The sequence below is a fragment of the Mesitornis unicolor genome, unplaced genomic scaffold, assembly GCF_000695765.1.
Source record: "Mesitornis unicolor isolate BGI_N332 unplaced genomic scaffold, ASM69576v1 scaffold30073, whole genome shotgun sequence".
NCBI lineage: Eukaryota > Metazoa > Chordata > Aves > Mesitornithiformes > Mesitornithidae > Mesitornis > Mesitornis unicolor.
This window is the reverse complement of record NW_010173135.1, coordinates 29,933-40,456: the sequence shown is the minus strand read 5'-3', so window position 1 is coordinate 40,456 and position 10,524 is coordinate 29,933. Positions and strand designations below refer to the sequence as shown.

The 10,524-nt window shown below is 37.0% G+C and overlaps 1 protein-coding gene across 1 annotated transcript; it reads right to left on the bottom strand.

Annotated features, from left to right (window-relative positions):
* Positions 1-1,541: 1,541 nt before the first annotated feature.
* Positions 1,542-8,412, bottom strand: RCAN1 (regulator of calcineurin 1). The gene is made up of 4 exons (XM_010180616.1): positions 8,300-8,412; positions 6,020-6,193; positions 4,892-5,051; positions 1,542-1,983 (listed from the first exon to the last, which is right to left on the bottom strand). Exons 1-4 carry the CDS (start codon positions 8,384-8,386, stop codon positions 1,820-1,822), a joined length of 585 nt encoding a protein of 194 aa, XP_010178918.1. The 5' UTR covers positions 8,387-8,412; the 3' UTR covers positions 1,542-1,819.
* Positions 8,413-10,524: the final 2,112 nt, after the last annotated feature.

Genomic DNA, 10,524 nt, shown 5'->3' with positions numbered 1-10,524 from the left:
GAGTGCCACTTCAGTTAGGTCCAAGAAAGACACCAAGTTTCACCACTTGTTTCAGTTTCCAGGGCATACCAATCAAAACAGGATACTTTTATTCAAGTATTATTAAAGTTCAATATATTCCTGCTCTCTGTGGTCAGAGGATATCCTTCAATAACACTGCATTTACACTGCACCACAGCTTGGAATGGCTTCATTGTGTATCGTTTTTGTAAATAACTGATATTTATTTAAAAAACGAGGTGAGAACCCAGGCATTTAAGTCAATATTTGCTTCAAATGGCACAGAATGGATTTCTTTGTATTAACTCCAGCTACAATACTCGTTCTCAGACCAACTATGGCCAAAGCAAAACAATAGAGAACCGTGCTTTGCTTTTCTAAAAAGATGTTGAGAAGTTTCGAACATCCTCTTTCTAAAATTGTGATATTTTTCCACAGATATCAGTTACAGTCTTTAAAAAAATACTGAAACCTATTTCAAAGTGAGGATCTCTATTTTAAAAAACAAGTTATAAAATACACTTCTGCCATCTTTCTTCCTCTACACTTTTATGTCATGATCTAGTGTCTTTAAACACTGACATATAAAAAAATCCTAAAGCTTCTTCCACATATACCCATTAGTATGCATCCTTACTTGGCATTAAGCATTTCTAAATACCAGCTTATTTTGGAAGCAAAGCTAAGAAAGTTTGTATTTACGGACATACAAAGCCAGTAGAAAAAGGTACAAGTGTGCAGCTTGTAGAACAGTTCACATCAGGAATGAACGAGGAAAAGGCACTCCATCTCTCTTCACTGTTCTACACACTGTGTGCGATTTTCCAATCATGGTTTAACCTCTGCTCACAACAATGCAGATTCACATACTGAGTGGAGTTCACATCTCTCCGTAATAATTTTTTTCACTGAAAAATTACATTGCTGTGAGTATGTAACATTAGCTTTAAACATTTAAGAGTACTTCTTTTTTCCAAATGAGAAAGTCAAAGCTACTGAACAAATGTTATTGAAGATATAAATTATTTAAACTTAAATAATTTTAAATCAATTTGTTTAAACAACTTTCCTATTGCACATTTTTCCATTACTTTGCCAGATAAAACCCTACATAGGCATTTAAAAGGTTAAAATTTTAAAAGCACAAGTTACACAGCACCAAAATAAGGTGCTGAAGAAATTGTAAGCCTGCTGGAAAACGAGTGCCAATAAAAACAAATATAAATATATTTGTATATATACACATCTAGTAGTAAGTTCAGGATACTGAGATAATAAATACTTTAAACAATTTCCCAGATTTCCAGAAACATTTGAGAAACTATAGAAAATAATGCAAAGTTACTTTAGAAGACCAAGAATACACATGCACAAAATCTATTATAAGAAAAAGGTTTACAATTCCCATACTTTAATCTTTAAAACCGTCTCTGTTATCGCTATGTACTCCACACGACTAGCCTATTAGTTTGAGGATTTATGTGAGACAGAAGAAAGAAAGCTTCCCTCAGATGTTTTATAATGGAACAGCCTACAGTACCCCCCAAAAAATAAACCTAGTTTGTCCTGTTATGTCTCAAAATGTCATCTTCTGCCTATCTTTCATTCCCAGTGATCCGGGAATACACTCATGACACCTATCAACCCGCAGCATCAAAAATAAGAATGAAACTTCCTATTTTTTTCTGAGCAAACTTACACTGGAATTTCTCCTACTGTAACTGCTGCTGTTGCCACAAAATCTGTGACCTGCTGTTTCCATAGTAAATGTTTCCCTTGCATACGTCTAACTTGTAACCCTTGGAAAAACAACAGCAGTTCAACTTAAATGGGTAGGAGTATAATCTGGCCTTCTTGTCTGAATAATTTTTGGTTTGGGTTTTTTTGTTTCTTCTTCCACGTCGTTTTCCTGGTCACTCTCACATACATGGACGACAACGCTAGGAGTAGTGTCAGTTGCAGCATGTAGCTCGTACTTTTCTCCTGAAAGTTAAAAAATCAGCAAAACTAGTTAAAAAAGGATCCATTCCGCAGAAAAGTATGAAAGAGATTACTAAAAAGGAAGGAATTCAGAAAAATGTGTAAGTAATACACACATGACAAAAGCCTGATGCCACAAGGCATTAAGCAGTGCAGGCAGATGCACTGCCAACAGTCACGTTTACCATCCGGAAGTATTTACGTTCTGGTTTCAAAGCAACGGAGCTCAGCTGCTTACTTAAAAGCAAGTTTACATAAGTAGCCCTAGGTATTCAAGAAAATGTTCTATGTGAGCAGCCATAAGTCTTTTTGGTGGGTTTTTGTCATTTTAAAGCATATAGGATTATCTATCAACTGTACCACATTCAGGAAGTCTGTTTTCCTGAATGATGGCAAAAACCACAGGATCTTCCTTCCCCCAAAAAGTGTTAAGAAAGCCAGATGCAGTTCTTCCCACCTCACACAGAGGTCCTCTGACACTGTTCTGGCATTCTGTGGAGCAGGAGAGCTAGACAGCAGGTTTCATGTCTATATAATGTGAAACATTCAGATATAACACAGCCAATGTGTAGAAGTGCTACGATACAAATGTTACTGACCACTGATCTGAAATATATGTTTTCTCTATGATATAAAGAATGGCTTTTAAACCTAACCAGGTGTTAAATCATTTAAATCTTACATTAGATCAGGGAAAGAGCAAATTATTCATTTTTACCGCTTCCCTGATCAGCTCCCCTTAATTTCTTTTCTTGTATAGAGAGAACAGTCTCCATTAAGACCACTACAGTGATCTGCACACCAGCTGTTCAAAAGAGCTAACACTCATGGCAAGCAGTACACTCTCACGTGGCAAGGCTCTGAAGTGGTCTCTGCTCTGTTTCCCCAAGAACTTTAGGAAGGGGAACTACCACAAAGAGCAGTTCCATAGAAGAAAACGCTCTTGCCTCCAGTTCTTCAGAAACCATTGGGCTAGAGTAACCCCTGCTTGCAACTTGGTACCCAGCCATTAACTGTGTACCAAAAAACATTGCAGTCAAGAGGCAGAGCTTTGTAGGGCTCAAAACTCACAATATAAATGAAAAATCTCATGGGAAAAGAAATCAACCAACTTTTACTTCTTAGTAAACCCTTAAGTACTTATTTTAAGAATTAAAGGTTTCTTTTTGATATTGTTAAAGCTTAAAAGGAAATCTTGTAGTAAGGAAAGCAGTAACCATGGGCAAGCTCTGAACTGTCATAAAAATCAATAAGCTGTGATGTTATTTATTTATTCATTCCACATGCTTCATCAAAAACAAGTTTTATTCCAACAAATGTTGCCTTAAGGAACTTCTGTTTGGAAAACTGATTTCGGAAAATAAAATCTTTGATAAAAGCATTTAGTATGTCAGCAGTTTTCTTGATCAATGACGGACCTACATGCAGGCTCATCTGCTTAGTTTACATATTTCTAGATAAACAAATGATTTGTAGCAGCATTTTATACCTCCACTTCTAACTGTAGTAACTTTCCTATAAATTGTTCTTGCCATTATAATTCACACACCATCTAAAAAAACAGTATTTATTAAAAATTGGCAATAAAATACCCCAATTTTTATGCCAGCATAAGCATAGACTTTTGTCCTTCCATAAACTGCAAAGGGCTGGATCTTCACAGGTAAGAATTTCCTAGTGGTTTGTGAGATGCACATTATTTTCACTAGAATCTGTGGGTATCAGCATCATACAGTCAATCATACACTACTGCATAGAATGCTAGAAGTTCTGCCTTACCCTCTTCTTCACTCCTTACAACTGACATCATAAGACATGTTTCCTAAGATGGCAAGTAAACTGGTATATAAAAATACTACAGTAAAATGATTCAGACTACAGTTTTTATTCTTTTTGATACTGCTACTAAATATGGCCATATGTACCTAACAGTACCGTTGCAAACAGCATGAATCAGAGTTGTTTATTTTGGGAAGTACCATTTGCACCAATTCTCATTAAGAAGGTTGTCTCAACTGAGGTATAAAAGTGACATCAAGGGACATAATCATTAATCACTGAAAAGTGGAACCATACTTAAAATAAGTGTTAGTTCAGTTTAGTAGAACTTTATGTCTAATTCTGAAAGTAGTACTTGGTTTAAAAGACAGATAGCAAGTAGAACTGTTTCTCCTATCTGTGGTGCTCTCTATTTTTAATAATTGACCTATAAGCACAGGATGGTTAGCTGAAATTACAAGCAACTTAGTGGACAGCACTAGAAATAAGGGGTAAGTGTACAGTCTTAATACCTCCTTTAGTTTGGACAGTGAGAAAAAAAACGGAATCTGATAATTATTTTTCCTTTTCAGGGTGAAGCTATCTCAAAGTTTCCAGTAAATGAAAAAACTGGAGCAGATGAAAATTAGAAGGAGCAAGGAATGGCAAAAACTTCTTCCTCCTAACTCCAAAAGAAAATTAGGTTGATGCTGATGATCCTTCCTCTTACACACAGTACTATCTCAGATGGAGACGTAATCCTAGCACAGAGCTACACAGCTCTGTAGTGACTGGCTCACTGCTTTAGTCTGAACCAGGACTTTTCCATCCCTTCAAGAGGCCTGTAACTACCCAACTGCCTCTCCATTTTCAGGGAGATACTTCTTGAAAAATCTGATGAACAAGAAAATATATTATTGAAGCAACATTCATGCTGTCTACAAATCATAAAATAGACCATATTGTGGAGGTCCAGGCCCTCCAATTGATCCTGTGGAATTACCACGTGTGTAAGAAACTATTGCTCATGAATCCTTTTTCTGACATTACAAATTTAATTGGTAGATATTAGTTAATTTTAAAAGTTCTAGAAACTCAAAGTTTAAAAGGTATTTTACTCAACCAAAATTCTAGCATTTCTGCTCCTTCTTACCTGGTCCTAACTTGGAAATAGCATATAAAAGGTCATAGTTAATAACTGGAGTAGCATCTTCTACTTGCTTCCAATCAACTGGTGGAGAGGCAGGAGGAGAAATCAAAAATTGTTTGTCTGGATTTGGTGGTGCCAAATGTGAGCTTCCAATGTGCAAAGTCTGCAAAAAGCACAAAACCCAAAGTTGTTTCACTATTATCAATGAATCCATCATTCATGAAGAATTTTAAGATTTGGAGAGATGTTATGCTGTAACAGGCACTCAAGGTGGCAGCATGTAACTATACTATTGAAGACAGCTATATGAAAGACCCAGTATACAAAAGACAGACAAGCCACCACATTCATTAACTCTGATGAAACATGCAATGAAGTATGCACGTCCGCACCTTCTCATTATGGAGTTTTACAAAAACTTCACCAGAAAATATCTGCCCTTAAAATACTGAAGTAGAAGGAAGCTGGATATGGGCTTTAAGGCCTAATGACAAATGTTGTTGAAACTCATTACCACAAGTGAGAGTGGTGAGAATTCTAGAAGGTATATAAATAAACTGGCTCCTTCCCTAGGGACATCTGAAACAGACACATATAGATTAATTTTCCCATTAAATGTATGGAGGAAAATACACAGCAGCTACCAAAAAGCACCCAGATTACCAAAACCGGAGAGTTTCACATCTTTAGCAGCAGACACTAGCCAGCTATAGTGCTGCACTGATGGCAATCTCCAAGTACAGACTTGTGCTGAGCAATTTGCAGCACTGAGAGCAGGATCACCAAGTAGAGTCCTGAACGTGCAGCTCTACACTTTGGACTCCCTCAGATACTGCTTGAGCATGTGTGCGTGCATACTGTTGGCAGAGCACATTTGGCTTCCCCCACCCCGCTGAACTCTATCTTTGACTGTGCTGATTACTATCATCTACTCCCTTTCCCCAAGGTTATCAAAACAAATGCAAAATAAGCAACAGCCTCCAAATACTTGTAGGTTTGGAACAACCCATGATTCTCTAATCAAACTGAAACAATTAACAGTGTTCATTAGCATGATTGAAGACCTGTTGAAGCTTAAGATGAGTAAGTTACGCTTTAGTACCTTGTAAGGATAATCACAAAAAGACTTACCTGAGCAAAATACAGTTTAATTTCCTTTCCAAGGAACTCTGTCTTGTGCAACTGGATTCTAGCATCTGCTGCTGACAAAGGGTTACTGAAATTTATTCGTACTCTTTTGAAGCTCTTAAAATACTGAAAGGTGGTATCTCTGTCGTATGTTCTAAACAGTGACTCAAATTTGGCCTGAAAAGGAAGGAACAGAGAGGAAAGTGAATATGCAACACTCTACATTTTCTCTAGAGAAATACAGAAATAAATTACAGTTACTAGCGGGGGCATACTATCGCTCATAAATACATCAACATTTGAAACAGCTTAGATTTAGTTTTCTTCTTATCTCTTTTAATGATGACTTTTTCTAACCTATTACTTGTTCTCTATAGCAGCTTTTTTCTTCCTTATTAAAAATATATTATTATCATTAATTAGTGTGGGACACGATACTCTGATTTAGTGACAGAACAGAAATAGTAGTGGTAAGACACTGAAAAGAAATGCTTAACTTATAAAAATTAATATCCAAAGGTCTTGAAAAAAGTCTGCTAAGCATGCCTTTGACTAAGTATGCTATTTTCAAGGAAACCAAGAAGTTTTGATAGGGAAAAAGTGAAAAAAGTACATTTGCAAGCTAAATGTAATTTTCTTCAGTGACTCAGCATACATAATAAAGTTCATGAACATCTGTTTTAATAGCTGCTACTTTCATTTAGGAAGATGTACACATTACTGAATTCTACTTTAATAGCCTCTTCTATTTCTGGAGCTGAACTCTAAAAAGGCTACCACTGTCTTTCCTAAAAAAACCTCAAGCACTAACCATACAGCTCCTGAAAGGCCTTTGACACACTTTCTGTTTTGAGTGTGTGGTAAGAGTAGGAAGAACTGGACCAAAACCTTATGTCTTCACAAATCTGCAGCTGAGCTGCTTTGCTGTCCTATCAGCATGAAAAGACTAAAGCACCTTTACCAACAGCTGGCTATCTCCATTTTGCACTTCAGCTTTGTGCTCCTTTGCTATCTATGCAAACCTGACTTGGCTATTTTTCATATGATTTATATGAAGACTGCTTTCACTCTTGAGGATGCCAGACCAAAGGAAGAGAAAGAAACAGGAGGTTCTGAAGCTGCCATGCTCTTGCAAAGTGTTTCAGTCTCACGCTGAGAACACAGTTAACCAGTCACAAGCCTTACTTCAGCAATGGCAATAGATCAAGCATACAGATTTCAGATATTTTCAGATATTTTCTCTTCATAAAAGCTTACTAGGAGTTCAATTAAAAAAACCAAAATAAACAAGTATGTAAAATAATATTACCTTTTTTTTACTATGACATTTTGAATTGATAGGAAAAAAAAGCAACAGAGATTACATAAGAAGGTAGTGATTACTTTAAAATTTCATTTTCCTTCCTGAAAAGCTCTGCTTCACAAACTCGCCACAGCTGTGTACAGAACCACTATATTTCAAAGCTACTTTAAGATCAGAGCTGTCCTGCTTCTTGCTGAGCCACACTTAAGTTTCTTCAAAATGAGCTCTGAAACAAGACCAGGACCCTCTGCACACAAAGCCTTCATTCGTTACCCTCCTGTACTCTTGAAAGAGATGGATGAAACCATGAAAAGTAAGCTAAAACCACACTAAATTGCATTTTGAAGTTCACATTCAATATTTAAACTTGGAGTACCTCCACAATTTGTGCAATGCATATAGTCTTATAAAATGTGTGATTACAAGAGTAATAAATGTCACTCTAGCAATACAACACTAAACAGAATGTTATTTTTGTCCTTGAGGTATCTTAGCAGTCAACAAATCACTGTATCAGGACTGGATCATTTACATTATAGTCATTCTAATCAGTAAAATATAAATCCGAGAGGACTTCTTATGTTTTTAACATTTTGCTCTTAACTACAGCGCCAGCCAAAAAATCCCATTAAAAACAAAGTGTACTACAAATTATGTGAATCTTACTGCCAAAATTATTATCTAAACATTTGCAAGTGAGGAATACACTATACAGACAGTCAAGGAAGTCTGGACATAAACTTCTGATCATTTTCAAAACCACACAGCTTAAGATCTAATAATCTCCAGAGTTAGAGTCATATGTATCAGAGCAGACTGTTGCAGACCTGCAAGATCCAAGACCCTTATATCAAACTGAAATTTTCTTACCAGTCAAAAAGCTATCAAGATATCTGTATTTTTAAAAAGTTGAAACAGCACCTACATGCTTTAGTATTCCAGTAGTTCACAGAAATAAAACCACAAAATATAAAGCATACCCTTGTTTCTGCTTGATTGAAGACATCGCTATCTGCCACACAGGCAATCAGAGAACTAAAACTGTAGTTAAAATTTCTGAAATGCATTTCGCACTTTGCCAAAGCGATACTCGCTGTTCCACAGAAACCAATGACTTTTAAGGAAGCCGTTGGTCCCGCAGGCAGCATTTATACGGAACACAAGCCCAGCCTCTCAAAAGAAAAAAAAAAAAAGGTTTCAGAGCATCCTGTATATGACGGCGAATTCCTGAACAAAGTCCTGCATGCTTGGAGGCAGTCAGGAACGAAATGTAAGCTGCGACTGGAAAGAGGTGACGTCAGCACATTAGTCAGCTTCCCTATGCTAATTACCCGCACTCAGGAGGATGGAAAAAACAGCTGAGGTTTGCACAGCAGCTGCTTTATCGAGCCTCTTGCAGCATAGTTTCCACTGGTAGTAATTCCATTCAGCGCTCAGACAACATGCTCTTCACCGGAATGGGACAACCCATCTTAAGATGGAAAAAGTTACTGCTAAAGGACCAAAGTCTAGAGTAATGGGCTGTAATTAGCCAGGAGGAAAATTTCAAGACTTCAGAACGGAAAACAAATCTCTCAGGTCAATCGCTCTTGATAATTTTGTGGAAAAAATACACGGATTGAAATTGAGAGATTAGGAGGAGTTTAAGTGGGGAAAATCCTTCCCCCCCCCCATTAGAGTGAGAATTCATTTTGATGTTTTCTTCAAAGGAACTGTATGGACTGATTACCATTCTCACTTTATTAAAAAGTCATTCCGAGTCTCAGAAACCATTGAGGTTTTTCATTCTCAGATGATTTGGGCTTAGGGGTTTTTTTTTGTTCTTTGGTTGGTTGGTTTGTGTTTTTTTAACAGGAGCTTAATCAGAAAACTGCTGGCAGAGTTTTAAGAGACAACCTGAACTACTGACAGCAGTGATGAGGTATGAAACCTACATTTCTGACATTTGCTGGTTTATTTGTATCCCACTTTTATAACATTTCCCAAATAGTAGCACAGGACACAGGTTTTTAGGTGGTTTTTTGTTGCATTTTGTTTGTTTTTGTTGGGGTTTGAATTTTTTTCCGTTTTATGTTTTGGTTTGATTTATTGGTATGTTTGGTTTTTGTTGTTTTGCTGTTTTTCTTTGTTTTGTTCTTTTTAAATCAAGAAAAAAATTAAAAATCATTAACATTTAAAGTAATTCATTAAGTTTAAGCTGAAGCTTTTTCAAGCTATTTGGAACTCTTCTTTGCAGCTTCAGATCAAAATTTATAATTAAGACAAAATTTTAAGCGCAGTTAGTTCATTTTACTATAACATGGGACTATGAGAGAAGCATCAAGTTTGATGAAATACTTGCAAACAATAGACAGAAGTTTAAAACCTTATTTCATAAATCTTTAATCATGTGTAACTATGCACATGAACAGCTTTCTCTATTTCCACAGGCTCTACTTACTTGCTTAAAATTAAGGATGCTTATTGTGCCACAGGCTAAAATCCCCATTTAATAGTCAAACTCTCTGCTATGGTAAAGCTACCTTAGCATAAAAGTCACCTTAGCGTGAAAGGCTACTCAGACCAACTTCCTACCACTTTTCCTTAGAAGCCCTCGCTTAAAAATAAGCTCAGGAAAAGAAAAGGTGCTCTGAAGGACAACACAACAACCAGTGTAGATGCTGTCAGTGACATTAAACTCAACTCTAAAGGCAGTAATAAGTACCAAGCTTCCAGTGTTCCAGGAGCACGTGACATACTGGGTGCCTGAAGGACAGGAAGATGGGAACAAACAGCGGCTCCTTTCTTCTCCCTGAGCTCCCAGGAAGGTGGGATGCAGCAGCTCTCCAGCCACTAAACACGGCCCAGACTGGGCGCACATACAGTGACAACAGGTCTGAGTTCCCAAGCTCAACAGATACTTAAACAAGATACTTAAAGGAGAACAACAACACAGATACTTAAAAGGAAGAATCATAAACAACCACCATGCCAAAGAGTGAACCACCTAAGCTCACAAAGAAAATCATGCAGAGCATGTCTTGAATCTTGCCCTTGCTCTGGAATTAGGTCTTCAAGTGTCTTAAAGACTTCGGAAGTGGAAGCAGACCAGAGGTCAGTATGCTCATGTGGAAAACATGGCCATGAATCACCTGAGCATAAAAGGAAAACAAGCTTTCCACATCCTGGGTGAATGCTATAGCTACTGATAGGAAAGTAAAGAAGG

What these genes read in the sequence shown, in the direction of transcription:
- RCAN1 (XM_010180616.1), bottom strand. Translation starts at nt 8,386, where the DNA reads ATGCATTTCAGAAATTTTAACTACAGTTTTAGTTCTCTGATTGCCTGT. An exon ending in TCAATCAAGCAGAAACAAGG is followed by an intron (nt 6,194 to 8,299) that starts GTATGCTTTATA and finishes CTTCCTTTTCAG; the next exon opens with GCCAAATTTGAGTCACTGTT. An exon ending in TATTTCCAAGTTAGGACCAG is followed by an intron (nt 1,984 to 4,891) that starts GTAAGAAGGAGC and finishes TTTAACTTTCAG; the next exon opens with GAGAAAAGTACGAGCTACAT.